Source organism: Euprymna scolopes, chromosome 21 (genome assembly GCF_053919585.1).
Source record: "Euprymna scolopes isolate OS-2025 chromosome 21, ASM5391958v1, whole genome shotgun sequence".
Lineage (NCBI taxonomy): Eukaryota > Metazoa > Mollusca > Cephalopoda > Sepiida > Sepiolidae > Euprymna > Euprymna scolopes.
In genome coordinates this window covers 52,874,101-52,890,763 of record NC_136502.1, presented here as the reverse complement: position 1 = coordinate 52,890,763, position 16,663 = coordinate 52,874,101, and the positions used below count along the sequence as shown (strand labels likewise).

Genomic DNA, 16,663 nt, shown 5'->3' with positions numbered 1-16,663 from the left:
AGAAAGCTTGTTAGTTGTTTTTCATCTTTTGGTGGTTTCATCTGAACGATCGCTTCTATCTTCTTTGGGTCTGGTTTCACTCCATCCCTTGATATGACATGTCCAAAAAAAGAAATTTCTTGTGCGCGGACCACTAATTTGTCTGGGTTGAACTTGCAGTTCTTAGACCGAGCTCTTTCTAGTAGTTCCTTGAGCGCTTTGTCATGATCTCTGCCATCCTCCTCAAATCCGACAATAACAGTGTCATCTGATTGAGAGAACATTCTTGATGTCTCCAAAGGCATCAAACATAGCTCGCTGAAATTCGTCTTGTGCGCTCTTAACTCCCATTGGGAAGCGCTTGAACATATAGCGTCCTTCAGGGGTGATGAAAGCTGTTAGTTCTCTTGATTTCTTATCCAGTTTCATGTTCCAGTAGCCAGATTTCACGTCGACTATTGAGAACAATTTTGCTCCATGGAGTCTGGAGATGATTTCCTCAAATGTCGGTGTGACAAAATGTGGTCGCAACACCGCCTTGTTTAGATCTTTAGGATCCAGGCATAGCCTGACAGATCCATTGGGTTTTGTGACACACACAAAGGAGTTGACCCAGGATGTTGGTTTTGTTACGGGAGTTATTATATACTGGGCTACAAGGGAGTCTAGCTCTGCTTTGAATTTCTCTTTTAAAGCTATTGGCACCCGCCGGGGTGAGTGTATTACTGGAGGTATTGACGGGTCAATCTTAATGCTGTACTCCCCTGGCAGGCACCCGATGCCTTTGAACACGTCAGAAAACTCTCTCAGTATGCGCTTTCTTTCTTTCATGTCTCCTTCTGGTTTTGCATGCGTTGCTGCAGTTGAATTGGTGTGGTCATGCTCCACTGTATTGGTCCCTATTGTAAAATTAAGGGTAACTAGTCCCAGTTTTCTAGAAGTCTGGAGGCCAAGTAGTGCGGGTCCCCTGCTTTTTACCACATGGAAGTTGGCACTCGTAAATTTGTCGCCATATCTGACTCCTAGGTGACATATACCCACTTGGTCGATTGGGACACCACCGAAGGCAAATAGTTTGATTGGAGTGTTTAGAAGTTGCACATGTTTGAGTTGTTTGTAACACTCCCATGGGATAAGGTTGCTCATGGCTCCTGTGTCCACCTTCGCATTTATTTTTATTTGTGATTTTTTGTTCCCTATTCTCAAGTCTGCATATGCCTCTCTAGCATCTGCTGGGACATGGGATTTTGTTATTTTTGGCCCTGATATGGTATGGAAATATACCTCTGTTGGTGAGTGGTCATCTTCCTCATCGCTCTGCATTGTAATATTATGGGCGTTTCTGTTTCTTGGATTTCTTGTTGCTCTTGGGGGCCTGTCTTGTTTCCAAGTTGAATCTTTTGTGTCTCTGGTGCGGCAAGCGACTGCAAAATGTCCCGTCTTCCTGCACTTCCCACAAGTTTTCCCTTTTGCTGGGCATTCGCCTCTGTAATGGCTTTTCCCACAAAAATAGCATTTGTTATAATATTCTTCCCCAGCCTTTATTGCATGGGCATCTTGTGGTTTTTCCTCGGAAAATTGTGGGACACTATGCGTGTTTTGTATTGCCTCTACCTGTTTCAATGTTGCTTCTTCTGTCTCTGCAACATGTAGTGCTTCCTTAAGTAAGGATTTTTGTGTGGACTTATTGTTCAGTCCAAAAATGAAAATATCTACCAGAAGAGTTTTTTCAACGGGGGACTCATACTCACATTGTTTCAATATCTGCCTTAATTGTTTAAGGAATGCGTGGGCTGGTTCATCAGGTTGTTGTCGACACTGTAGAAGCTGATACCTCGAGACGCGGAAGTTTGATCTTGGCTCTATATATGCACAAAATTTCTTAATAGAATTTTCTACATTATGTGTTTCACTTTCCTCAAACTGAAATGTGTCACTCAGATCCTGTCCTTCAATCCCTGACCACAATAACAGATAATTAACTTTTACGTCCTCACTTACATCCTTGAGGGGTCCGTTAAAGTGCAACATGACCTGTCGAACGAATCTATCAAAATCTTTTGCTAAATTATTACTCTGCCAATCCATAGAAGGGGGCGGTATTTGACAAGCCATTGTTGATAAGGAATTAGCACCTGAAGAAATAAGAATTTTTTTTTTTGATTTAGAAAAGTGTCTGATTGGCGTATGGTATTTGTTTGCTTTTGTAAAAAATAATAACAATAACGAATCGCCTACCTTGTGTCGTGTCTTGTCTTCACTTTTTTTTCTTTTTTTTAACTGTATTCTTCCTTTCTTTTTTTTCTTTTTTTTAAGTGTCTGATTGGCGTACGGTATTTGTTTGCTTTTTTAAAAAATAATAACAATAGCGAATCGCCTACCTTGTGTCGTGTCTTGTCTTTATTTGTGTTTTTTGGTTACTTTTATTCCTCAGTCTGTGACTTCGTTTATTTCCTTGTTGTTGAGTTATTCAGTTGACGCATGTATTTCGTTAGTTCACTTTACACCGTGATGATACAACGTTTTGAGTTCCTGCGTCGCGTTCGCACGTGGACTGATGGGTCGATTGGTTTTCGTTTTTTTTCTTCTCTTTTTTGTTTAAATTTTTTTTCTCTACTATAACCGTAGATATCTAGTTACATTTAACCACTTCTAACACCATGTTGTATTATTTACATGTGCTGATGATTAGTGATTAACTAGAACGCTGAGAGACTTGAATGAAATGCGTTTATTTTCTAGTCTTACAAACCGGAACTGCTTGGCGGTGAGCCTGAAACCGGAAGTAGGCTTATGGGAGAGGAGTGGGAGGAAGACTGGATGGGGGTATTACTATTGGTTCTACAACATGTATATTTGTACATGTGTATTTAATTATTAAATATATATGTGCCCCTGTAGATAGCGCCACTTTTGGCGCTTTCTTTACGGCTAGGAGAAAAATGGGTGCTTGTGCATTTTTGCCACCGCGCAATTTTTAAACAGCTTTTTAAGGTTAAATTGAAACTTCACGAATTCTTTTTTTATTTTCTTTTTTTTTTTTATTAAATTGTTAGGTGGAAGCACAGAATAGTTATAAAACACCCTCCCCTCACATGTTAAGAATGGGGGTTTGTACTACTGTACACATAGATTCGAAAAAGTTGTCAAAAAAAAAACAATATATAACAAATAAATGTTATCAAAGGCAAGATAAGTTAATTTTCTACCTAACTGGATATATTTTTCGTGTTCTTATTCAATGTAACATGTTTATTCAGCTCGAAAAGCATACAGTGTTTACCGATGTATTGGAAAATTCAAAATGGTGCCCGACACTTTCTTTAACACGGTAAGTTCAGGAAAAGATGTTATAAATAATAAACTAGACAAAATACTGTTAGAAATTCGCTCATTATATGTTACCGTAACATAAGTTGACATATATTCGGTATTTTTTAATAGTATTTTGTCTAGTTTATTATTTATAACACCTTTTCCCAAACATACCATGTTAAAGAAAGTGTTGGGCGCCATTTTGAATTTTCGAATACATCAGTAAACACTGTATGTTTTTCGAGCTGAATAAACATGTTACATTGAATAAAAACAACAAAAAAAAATGTATCCAGTTTGGTAGAAAAGTAACTTATCTTGCCTTTGATAATATTTATTTGTTATATATTTGTTTTTTGACAACTTTTTCGAATCTATGTGTACAGTAATACAAACCCAAGAATAGTTTTCAAAATAATAACGAGGCTGGTGTTACACAGATTCGAAAAAGTTGTCAAAAAAAACAAAAAACAAAACAAAAACAAATATATAACAAATAAATGTTATCAAAGGCACAGTTACTCTTCTACCTATCTGGAAAAGTTTTTAGTGGTTTTACTCAGTTTAAAACGTGTTATCGGTTCGAAACTCATACAGTGTTTATTGATATATTTTAAAAAGAAAAATAGCGGCATGCTCGCTGTTGAATACGGTAAGTTTGGGAAAATGAGTTCAAACAAACAAATTATACAAAATACTGTTAGAAACCCACCGAATATATGTCGTCCGCATATGTCACAGTAACATATATTGAGTGAGTTTCTAACAGTATTTTGTATAATTTTTTTGTTTAAATTCGTTTTCACAAACTTAACGTGTTCAGAGCGGCGAGCATGCCGCCATTTGCATTTTTCAAATACATCGGTAAACGCTGTATGTTTTCGAGCCAAATAAACACGTTGCATTAAATAAAAACACTAAAAAAATTATCCAGTTAGAAAAGTAACTTATCTTGCTTTGGATAACATTTATTTGTTATATATTTGTTTTTTTGACAACTTTTTTGAATCTGTGTGTAAAACAAACACCATATTTTCTATATTCCGCCAACAAAGGATAAAATCATTCTAAACTAAGACAATTTGTTTCAGTCCTAAAAAGTGTCCCGTTTTAGGTAGTTGGATATTCTCCATAGTAAAAACCGGTCTTCAGTTTAACTTTGCCGTCGTGGGGAAAGCAAGCTTAAAAACAAATAAAATTTAGAATAAGAAAGTCATTTAGTTATCTCCCTTGTTAATTGTCAGGTTCGATTTCTTTGGGTTCCATAACGAATATAAAAAATGAAGTTAAATGTCTGTAAGGAAACGAAAATAAATAAGACGGAAGAACTACACAAGGTAAGTCCAATAACTACAGAAATTGTTCTCATTGTACTCTTTGTACGATTGCATTTTAAGTTCGAGTTCAAACGTAATTTACCTTTTAAACTGTTGTTCCCGGATCGTTATAAAATGTGCAGAATTTTGCCAATTTAAATCATCAGAAGTCTACCCCCCCCCCAACTAAAAAAGGTACTTCTACAGTTTATCGCTAAAAATGGAGACGCCACTTTTTCGGGAACCTGTCATTAGAATTAGAGGAAGAAATCAGTATTTTAAACTATGGCCGGAGTAAGAAATAAGTTAAAAAAAAAAAAAATGAAACTAGATATTAATTACTTCCGGAAAGAACTATGAAAAAAAGTAAATAAAGAAAGTGAAAGAGAACATATATCTGTAATTGTTTAATTGGAAATGTTTCGATTTAATTAATGAAAACGGGAAAGTTTTTCATGAAACGTATATATATTTTTTTATTATTAAAAATAGAAAATGAAAATGACATATTCATAATTATTTAAACGGGGTGAGAGCCATTTGAAAACCAAAACATTTATTGTATAAAAAATTATCAAAATATAATTGTAAAAACATTTATTGAAAAGTCTGCGTAAGAAAATATAATTTTAATAAAACAATTTTGTAATTTTTTTCTTATTTATTTACTACGTCGGTCATAGTTTAAAATGCTGATTTCTCCCTCGGATTTTAACGACAGGTGCCCGAAAAAAAATGGTGTCTTCATTTTCGGCGATAAACTGTAGAAGTACCAAAAATAAAAAATGATAATTAAAGACATTTTCATTCATCTTTATTTTTTCTCTAACGTTTACGGCAACAATATAAATAGCTGGTGGTAATAAAACAAAAATAGAAAAATATTACCAGATACTAACAAAAAGTGGAATTAATAATTTGTATTATTTGGATTTTGTGGACTACAGTTCTCATCTTGAGTGTTATTTGCACAACGTCTCGATCGATGTAACCTCCGACCTTCTTCATGGGTATCTTGTCGAACTCAGGAATCTGCACGGAATTTCGAACGGAACCCTTTCACGTCTGCAAGAACCGGTGGCATAGTAGATAAAGTACTTGATAAAAATCAATCAATTTTGACAATCATAGGTTAGATAGAAAAAAATGGCTGCCTGAAGTTGACGTCACTTGGGAAATGAAAAATGCGAAATCCGGATATATGAAACGGAATATGTTTTAAACACCACTGAACATCAGTGATAAGACTTGTTATTGCTGTTGGTTTAATACATTGTTGGAGTTAGTCTTGAGATAACAAGTGATTTCAATGATTAGTTTAGTGGTTTCGTATTTTAGGATGTGTTCGTGTTTGCATTTCACAAGTAGTTACAACTTTGAACATTGAAATTAACAAAATTAAATTTTGAATTTTGACTAAAAATTAAAAATAATAAAAAATAATATTTCACAATAATTTTAATTTAAATTGTCACTTGATATATATCTAAGTTTTTACTTTTAAGTCATTTTCAAAACTTTGAATATTTAGGACTCAATTATCGGCAGTTTTTCTTGTGCTCACGTAATGTTAAACACTATATGTTTTTCAAACGGAATAAACATTTGACAGTGAGTAAAACCACTAAAAACATTTCTAGTTTGGTAGAAGAGTAACTTACCTTTGGTAACATTTATTTGTGGTAATTCTTTGTTGGTCTGCCAGTTTGGCAAATTTTAGTCCGCCATTTTGGTTTGCCAAAAGTTGTTAGGTATCATGTGATGTATAAAAAAAAAAAATTTTCTACAGACAAAATGTTTATTTTTCCATTTTTATCTAGCAAATAAACATAAAATTATATATGAAAAACAGTTGTTGTTTTTTTTTTAAATCTAACTTATGCAATGGAGATGAATTTGACTTTTTTAATTCTAAAACGAAACTAACGTTGTGTTTTATAACTTTGTGTGGCATATCGGAGAAAATGTTATTCTAAAGTATAAAAGTGAATAAAGTTTATTTTTACAAAAATCTTTAAACATTTATCTAGCGAATAAACATAAAATTACACAATCAAAGGACTAAAAATGCCCAAAATAATTACAAAAGGATGGATTTGTACTTTTGTCCTGTAACACAAAGTGTGTTAACCTCAGAGCTAAAATGAACAAGCTCAGTAATGAATTAGTAAGAATAATGGTCACTTCTGCATGTCAATGAGTTATCAACCTCTGTTCTTTGCATGCCCTCTATTGGCCGTTCTGTGAACCTCTAGAAAACTGGGACTAGTTACCCAAGTATCTCCAAGAACGCAAAAATCTACATAAACGAAATAAATAAAGAAAATATATGAAAATTAAAACATTTATTGTATAAAAAATGTATCAAAATATAATTTTAAAGTTTTAAGAGTATTTCTTTTTGTGAGTGATTTTGTTACATGATAAGGGCTGTCCCCTGTTCATGTAAGTATAAAAATAGAGAGATTAGTTAAAATGAAAATAAGAGAAAGCAGAAATCGAACCCTGGACATAAGTTTTAAAGAACAATAGGTTTAAATGGAATGTCCAGTAAATTGTTAATTCGGATGAAATAAATAATAAATAAAGTATTCAATTGTTAAAAGAATGTGGATAATAAAATATGGGTTAAATAAATTAGATATGTAGGTTGAATTCCTTTGTGGAAACAACACAAGAAAAAATAGGTTATTGGGAAATCAATGTCGGAAACGTGCAAAGTCGCGCATGTTGAAACACGTGAATTTTGCTCACGTGGCCGGGATGCATGGATTTCTCAATATAGAAAGGAGAGTTAGTTGGTTGGAGAGACAGTCAGGGGAGACGGTCAGTGAGAAAACTCAGAGACAGGCGGACGTCTGAAGCGAGACGTCACTTCAGAAACTAAAATGTGAAACTTTGAATTCTTAATGAGGAAATCACGACCGGTCGTAAAGAAATAAATTCAACATGTGTTTTGTGATAAAGCTCATCTTTGTGTTTGTGATTTCTACAAAAAGGTAAATTGTATTGTTATTATATGTCTGTGTTATAAAATGTCATTACATACGCGTCTCGACATCTCATATCCACAATGTGAATCTACATCATATCTACACTAAGACTGTCTGAACACTATCTCATCATTCTAAGAGCTTTCTTCATATCTACACGCCTAAGTAATGAACATTTAAAATATAGGAATAGTTATAAACGAACAATCTCTTTTAAAAAGCCTCTCTCTCTCACAAGAAAAAGTATCACTTATAATACTCTCTCTCTAAGACTCTTTAATGAAACCCCTATATAACAACTCTCAATTTGGTGTTCGTGAACCAGTTTGCATCAGCGATGCAGAAACCGAACCTGGGGTCGATACCACGAAAAAAAAGAAAAAAAGAAACACAACATTTTAAAGGGGTCCAACATAATTTTAAAAACTAAATAATACCACGGAAAAAAAAATTACACAATCACAGAAATGCGAAGAAAAAAAAAGAGAAAAAAAAATTGAACACACACAGAGAACAAAAGATACAAGAAATATTAAAAAGAAAAAGAAGAAAAGGCCGATATGCCGTAAAAAGAAATTCGTAGTAATGGAAAAAATAGTAAACAAGTCACCATGCGTAATTCATTGATAAATGAATTGGTCTGTAAAAAAAAAAAAACACACACACACACACACGCAAAGGCAGAGATTGTGTCACCCATTATTATTGTTTTGAAATTTGTAAAAGTGTCATTAGAAAATCTGTGTCAATATGAAATCGTTTGGACGAATTGTTGAATTTAATCTGTCAATCAAAACAGGAATTTTTCAAAGATCGCATGTACTCTCTGAAACAGCGTGTAAAGTGTTTGGAAATGCGTTTTGTGTTCATAGGAACTTTTCGGCTTTTGTGTGTTCATTTATTTTGTTTTTTTTAAAAAAAAGGGACAATTGTTTTGGACAGACTGTTGAATTGTTGTTTGTTACAGATGATTTTTTTTGTTGTTGAAAAAAAGTTATAACTGTTGCAAAATGTTTAAATGTATTAAGGTATTTTTTTTTTTTTGAAAATGATTTTATGATGTTGAACAAATATTGTAAATTGTCTTATGTATGTAATGTTATTGATTTTCACAGCAAGAATTCAAAGTCAGCAGTAAATATAAATTAGATTAAAATGATCTAGTAGAAAATAAGTTAAGACGTATGGTTGGCTTACAGATTCAGTTAGAATTTTAGAAGGGGGACAAGAATTAAAATTACGTAAACGGGTATTTGGAGAGTTTTTAGATGTGATAAGCCGTAAGAAAGATGTTTTGTTTTAGCATTCGGTTTTGTTGTTTTTTTTTTTTTAGAGATCCTAAAAATTTTTCTCCAAGAAAAGTTACTTGGTAGGGATTGATAAGCACAAGAAGTGCCCCTATACGAAAAATTTGGGAACCTGGTTAATTAAGTGCTTAAAATAAGCTGGTTGCACGTAACGACTCCAAGCAAAGTAGTAAGTAAGTCTTGGCTTAATTAATAAACAGGCATTGGAAAGAATACGAAAATTCTTAAGGGGACCAGTAAACCGATGAGAGGTAGTCCCGAGGCAATCACATATAGCTTAATGAAGTAAGAGACAGGCAAAAATATGCCGTAGATTACGTAAGAAAGATATAACCTTGTATTTTTTTAGAGAAGCATGAATGTGGGATATATCTGCTGAATCTTAGAAGCCCTGGTGAGAGAAAAGAAAAATCACAAAAAAAAAATCGGGCAATTAGATAGAATTTACGCCCAATTAAGTTGTTGGGCGCAGGAAAGGTGTTAGTTAGTTAGGGGTGATATTTCTAAATCCTCGTTGAAGTTTCAAGAATCAAAGCAAGGAAATCTGAGTGAATCCGTATGAGAGAAAAAAAGGTATATCTTAAACTTCTGAAGCCAACCACAAAGATTTAAGTATATGAGCTTTGGTATGTCCCGTATGAGATAGTTATAGAATAAAAAACAAAGCCATACTTGATAAGACTAACCATGCGGAAAGAGAGATCAGAACACTTTTGAGACGAAGGAAGTCGTCCATTTCGAGAAAGGTGAAAACCTCTAGTCTGTGGCATGTGGTTGGCTGGAAAATAGCTGATGTGAATCATAGGTAAATACCCTACACCCCAAAAAAGTAAATGCCACAAAGATCAGAAAGGTTCTGATCTTATAAAAAAAATAAATAATTGTGAAGTCGGCCGTGAAGGGCTGACTGAAAGAGATTTTTTTTGTGTTTTTTTAGCCTGATCTTTCTAACCGTGTGGTTGTGCAAATGTAAAAATAAAAAAATGTACTAAAGTTAAAAATGCATACATTTTTTTTTTGTGAAATATGGAAGGGAGGGATGTTACATGATAAGGGCTGTCCCCTGTTCATGTAAGTATAAAAATAGAGAGATTAGTTAAAATGAAAATAAGAGAAAGCAGAAATCGAACCCTGGACATAAGTTTTAAAGAACAATAGGTTTAAATGGAATGTCCAGTAAATTGTTAATTCGGATGAAATAAATAATAAATAAAGTATTCAATTGTTAAAAGAATGTGGATAATAAAATATGGGTTAAATAAATTAGATATGTAGGTTGAATTCCTTTGTGGAAACAACACAAGAAAAAATAGGTCATTGGGAAATCAATGTCGGAAACGTGCAAAGTCGCGCATGTTGAAACACGTGAATTTTGCTCACGTGGCCGGGATGCATGGATTTCTCAATACAGGAAGGAGAGTTAGTTGGTCGGAGAGACAGTCAGGGGAGACGGTCAGTGAGAAAACTCAGACAGGCGGACGTCTGAAGCGAGACGTCACTTCAGAAACTAAAATGTGAAACTTTGAATTCTTAATGAGGAAATCACGACCGGTCGTAAAGAAATAAATTCAACATGTGTTTTGTGATAAAGCTCATCTTTGTGTTTGTGATTTCTACAAAAAGGTAAATTGTATTGTTATTATATGTCTGTGTTATAAAATGTCATTACAACAACATCTCTCTCTCTAAGATACAACATCATATGTAATAAGACAAGAACTCTCAATAAGACTCATATCTTTACTAATAAGAACTCACGTAACATACGCGCACAAGTGGTATCGTCTAATACTACTAATAATAACTATATAACAATTTCTAACCGAAAAAAACCATGAAACATTTATAGATTATTTCTAGAATTATTTTTTATTTTTTACCCTATAAAAATGTATCAAAATATAATTTTAGTTTGTCAATGTAGCAAAATAAAATTTAAAAAAACATGAAACATTTGTAGAGGTTTAGAATATATTTTATTTGTAGAAAAAGTTTTTTTTCACAGTAAGATTGTTTCAGCATATATCAAAATAAAAGTATGAGTTATCGACCCTGTCCTAGGCTGACAAAGCCCTCTACCGGGTGTTTTTTAAACTAAAATGCACACATTCGCCTCATGTCATTGACATGCAGAAATGCTGAATAATGTTATGTTTTGCAATTCACTTTAAGAAATTAATCATTGCTCCCATCAAATGATGTCTCAGTGTTGCAACTAAAAAGCGTGCTTGTTGCTCAAAAGAAATCAAACTATTTTGTGAACTCTTTTCCTTCTACTAATTCAGTGAAGTTCTATTGGAAGGCACGTGCTTTGAATGGTATGTGCAGCTCTCCCAAACAAACGAGTTGAAAAAGATAAATTTCCTAATGCCAAGGTTTCTCTTTTAAAGAACAAAATATTTTTCATTATAGCATTGTACTTCATTCTTAAGATCCTACTGACTATCTTAGTTTCTTCATTCTAATTTATATGCAAACACGAATGCATAGATCTCTTCTACATTTTGTCTCGGTGTGTATACAAACTTCATGTGTCATAAAGGACTGTAATCGAAGATGCTTTATGACATTTTATATTTTTTTAATTTAATGTGTATTAAGGGATATCTACACTTGTTTATTCTATTATGAGTTATCGCCGTTGTTAACTCTTATGTTGAAGATAAAGACTATCATTCGTGATGAAAGCATTTAAGTATAAGATTGGTTACTTAAACTTCTGTTCTTAAATGTTTGGGCAAGATGTACTAGAAATGTTACCTGGTAGATATAACATATACTTCACACAAAGATTCGTATGAGTGAAAGAAATCAAAATCAGAAATAAGGTATTGATTTAAAACTATCTCCACGGGTCATGCTATCCAAAATAATTGCAGGAATACCTCATTGCAAAGTAAACACTTTTCGGGCACGAATAAATTTATAACAAAGAAAAATTCTCAGAATGAGCATTTACATGTTATATTTACATGGGTGTCACAAACTATTAAGTATACCAAAATTGGGATCAATAGTCGACTGGCAATTATGTGCAAGTAAATGACTTTGTATATTCCTGTCTGGTTAAGTAATCAATTGTTAACTATTTTGCACTTTTCCAAACAGATTGTTTACTATTCTGCTCTTTCAGATAACAATTTCCGTACGTAAATTCCACACGTTTCTATCATAGCTTCCAACTCCAACTTCAACACATTGCTGTCAAAAAATCTGGCATATTATCATTTAAACTCACTAATCCCAAATCTGACACACTGCTATCAAAACTCGCTACAGCAAAATCCGACACACTGATGTCAAATCTTACTATTTCAAAATTCATTTCAGTCTCTGGGAAACGAAAAAAAAAAACAAATAAAAGATATTCAAACCTGCAGCATCTCATTTGCATATGAGGTGACGGAAAATCTTTTTACTTCAGAGAAGTATTAAAAATAACAATCACGAATTTTTTAACTCAGACTTTTAATTTTGCAGATAAAATAATTTTGTCATATTATTAATTCGGGACCTACCAAATTTGATTTACTCTGATGGAATATTAACAAAGTTTAAATGAACCTTTATTTCAGTCTGTCTTATGTAGATTCTTCTTTTTGTTTTCATAATAATAATTATCACTTGCATGGTCTCATTACATAACTTATTACCGTTTAGCCAGCAGTCTTCAATAAAAACTACTAATTTTAAAGCAACTCCATTTCATCTGCTTTATACACTTTTTGAAAGATACCATATTTACTTTTATAGGGTTTAATTTTTACTATATTTCATCCAATTCCTTCATGGAACCTTTTATTAATTTGTAAAGTGCACATTTCATTCTCATTCTATTTTCGTAGTCTAGACTATAACTCAGACTATTTTATCTAATAGGTTTTTAATAATGACACGATTTATTTTCAAACATTGTAAAAGGACATTTTCTAATAAATATTTGTATACCTTTATGTTCAGTGATGAAAGTGTTCCAGGTTTTCTCAGAATTCCCAGAATTTTGATTTAAGCATATGACACATAAAATCGAAGCCATTTAAATTGGAAGAGAAAAGATACAGAAGAAAGCCGAAGACTTGAAGATCAAAGAGACCTCTCCAAAGTCAAATAAAATATAAATTTACAAATACAAGAATAAAAAGAAAATGATGAAGTAAGAACTATCGCCAGAACTCATGATAGCTTTCTATTTTATTTAAAATCCTTTGAGGCAGACGTGATTTTTCTGATAAAATTTTTCATTACTACCACTTTAATATCAATAAAAAGTATTTTTTGGATATTTTAGGATTTTTGTCATCTGTGTATATTTCAATTAATTATTAAGTATTTCATTTATTCACAGGTGACAACAACAATGGAGTACATGTACGGATTGGAAAGCTTTGAATGTCTGCAGATAAATATTTTCACTAATCAATCAAATAATCAATGTGGAAATAAAATTCTCATCGCCATCAAAAGATAGAAACAACATGATTATCTCTAAGTAAACAGGAAGGTGAAACTTTGAGACAAACGTTATAAAACTGATATTAAAATCTGACTAAACAAACACACTTAAGAATTTGCACTTAAAAGAAAGAGAGAGTTTGAATTACCTACTGGGCAGTCTCTTTGAGTATCTTCGGTCTTTCTGTACAAGTGTTTGTCAGGACAACTTAACATTAGGATATTTCACCCTCCAAGTAAACATTGTCTAAATATTCCAAATAACATAGTATTTGAAACACAAATAAGATCCTTCCGGCATAGATATACACTAGCTTATATCAAGGATGGTTCCCCTTCTCACAGTGATATTACCTTAGCAGGATACTCAACCAAAATAGATTCATTTTTGTCCTGGAATCTGGTAAACATATTTAAATGATCAGTTAGGGGGAGGGAGATAAATGTTTTTCATTTCTTAACTATATCAAATGTTTGGGAAATAAAATAGAGATTTAGCGTAACATGGGTATCTATTTATTTTTTATTAGATATTAAGTGTTCACTTTAGAGTAGTGCCTTGATTTATAAGACTTTATACTAGTGTAAAATGAAAGCAGCTGTATTTTTCTCAAGCATACTACTCAGTTTTACAAAAAAAGCAATACAAACTCGAAAAAATCTTTTTCTTGTAAAATGTGTGACACAAAATTTGGAGACATATCTTGCTTAAACAAAGCCATGCAAACACACTCAGAAGAGAAACCTTATTTACGTAAAGTGAGTGGTTCATTATCCACAGGAAAATCTGACTTGGAAGTTCAAATGCGAATGCATTCCAAATATTCTTGTGAAGTGTGCAACTCCTCATTTACAAGAAAAGGTAATTTAAAGTCACACATGCGAACTCACACTGGAGAAAAACCCTATTCCTGTGAAGTGTGTAGCATCTCATTCACATCAAAATCTTACGTAAAGGTTCACATGCGAACACACACTGGAGAGAAACCATATTCTTGTTACGTGTGCAACTCAACATTTTCAAGAAAAGACAATTTAAAATCACATATTCGAACTCACACTGGAGAGAAACCTTACTCATGTGAAATTTGCACCTCGTCATTTGCAGAACAATCGCATTTAAAAGTGCATGCATTAACACACTCTGACGAGAAACCTTTTTCTTGCAAAGTGTGTGGTGCATCATTTATTAATGCAACTGGTTTGAAGCGACACATACAAACGCACACCGGAGAGAAACCTTATTTGTGCAAAGTATGTGACTCATCGTTCACAACAAAATCATATTTAAAAGTGCACATGCGGACACACACTGGCGAGAAACCTTATTCTTGTAAATTATGTGTTTCATCGTTTACGAGAAAAGATCATTTAAATACGCACATGGAAACACATACCGGGAATAAACCATATTCTTGTGAAGCATGTGGAGCAGCATTCACCCGAAAATTTTATTTAAAAATCCATATGAGAACACACACTGACGAGAAGTCTTATCCCTGTGAAGTGTGCAGAACATCCTTTGCTAATGAAGCTTCTTTAAAAATACATGTGCGAACCCATACTGGGGAAAAGCCTTTTTATTGTGACGTGTGTGGCTCTGTGTTTTCAAGGAAAGATCATCTAAAGTCACATATGCGAACACACACTGGAGAAAAACCTTACTCATGTGACGTGTGCAAATCTTCATTTTCACAGAATGCTCACCTAAAACGGCACATGCAAAGACACACAGGAGAAAAACCTTTCTCATGTGAAACATGTGGCTCAGCATTTACAGCAAAATCAAATCTAAAAAATCACATGCAAAAACACAATTCAGTCGAAACGAAATTTATTCTTGTACCAATTCAGTCTGTATTGTTTATTGCAAAACCAAATGATCCTTCAAAAGTTAAGTAATTTAATAAGTCCCCAAACGTACCCCTCTACCGTACTGTTTACCGATACACCATGGCTGACTGCGATAGCTTCCATACATTCATATCTGATCTACCTTTGCATTCCATGTTTAAAAGGATGTGTCCTCTATAGTATCAGACCTGACCGAATGGTTAATTGTAGACATAGACCGATTCATGCCATCTAAAAAAATTTCAATAAAAACCTAACAGCCAGCCATGGTTCTCCCCAGAACGTGCTGCTGCCATCACACACAGAAATCACTTTTTCCATAGCTACCAACGTAATAGATGCACTTAGACTAAAGCTGCTTTCAGGAACGCCTGCAACCACTGTAAAAGAGTAATAAAACATGCAAGAGAGCTATATGCTCAGTCCGTTAAATCCTAAGTAGCTGATACGCGGCTTGATTCCCACCAGTTTTGGCAAATAACAAATAGGATCCTGAACAGAAGTGTGCGTTCTATCCCAACCATTATCAATGGACCAGAGGTCATCTTGTCAGCATCAGACAAGGCCAAACTATTTGCAAAGAACTTTGCAGCAAATTCTACCCTATGCGATGAAGGCCATCAACTCCCCATATTTCCTCCTATAACACAGAACACACTAGGTAACATACAAATATCTGTGCATGAGGTCGCCAAGCTAATCAAGAACCTTGATTGCAGTAAGGCAACTGGCCCTGACGGCATCCCAATTATAGTGTTAAAAAAGCTTCAACCAGAACTTGTTCCCATACTTACGGAACTGTTTAAACTTTGCCTTAAGGAGAAGTGCTTTCCAACACCCTGGAAAACCTCATAAGTATGCCCTGTATTTAAGAATTCAGGTGATAAGTCATCTCCCTCTCAGTATAGACCAATAGGTCTCCTGTGTGTCATGAGTAAGTTGCTGGAATCCATATTAAATAGAAAAATAGTTAACCACCTCAGCAGAAATAACCTTAGTGACATGCAATATGGTTTCCGTTCTGCAAGATCTAACGCAGATGTGCTAACGGTTATATCTTATAGGATTAGTGAATCTCTTGACAAAGGCTTCCTTTCTAGGGCAATTGCTCTTAACATATCAAAGGCTTTCGACAAAGTATGGCATAAGGGCCTACTTCACAAGATTTCCAGCTACGGTATAACTGGAAATATTCTCTCTATCATTAAATCATTTCTCTCTGATAGGTTCATAAGAGTAGTGGTAGATGGGCAGAAATCAGAGGCCCACAGTATTAATGCTGGAGTACCCCAGGGGTCCATCCTGGGCCCAATTCTCTTCCTGATCTACATCAATGATCTCCCTAAACACATACTTAAATCATTCGTTGACATCTATGCTGATGACACGACCATCTATGGTAACACATCAAAGGCTGTAAATGACAAAGTTCTCTCTGATTCTCTCT

At 33.8% G+C, this 16,663-nt stretch overlaps 2 protein-coding genes across 4 annotated transcripts; one reads left to right on the top strand and one right to left on the bottom strand.

The window, feature by feature from the left end:
- Positions 1-243: 243 nt before the first annotated feature.
- LOC145242810 (uncharacterized) lies at positions 244-2,094 on the bottom strand. The gene has a single exon (XM_080105938.1). It carries the CDS (start codon positions 2,092-2,094, stop codon positions 244-246), a length of 1,851 nt encoding a protein of 616 aa, XP_079962064.1.
- A 2,420-nt stretch (positions 2,095-4,514) lies between these two features.
- Positions 4,515-15,627, top strand: LOC145242325 (uncharacterized). Of its 3 annotated transcripts, none has more exons than XM_080105335.1 (2): positions 4,534-4,631; positions 13,256-15,627. In XM_080105335.1, exon 2 carries the CDS (start codon positions 14,038-14,040, stop codon positions 15,262-15,264), a length of 1,227 nt encoding a protein of 408 aa, XP_079961461.1. In that variant the 5' UTR covers positions 4,534-4,631; positions 13,256-14,037; the 3' UTR covers positions 15,265-15,627. The 3 variants fall into 2 exon arrangements, 2 of the variants coding, with proteins under 2 accessions (XP_079961461.1, XP_079961462.1); XR_013862703.1 differs by lacking the exon at positions 13,256-15,627 and adding an exon at positions 12,871-13,192 and having other exon boundaries at positions 4,515-4,631.
- Positions 15,628-16,663: the final 1,036 nt, after the last annotated feature.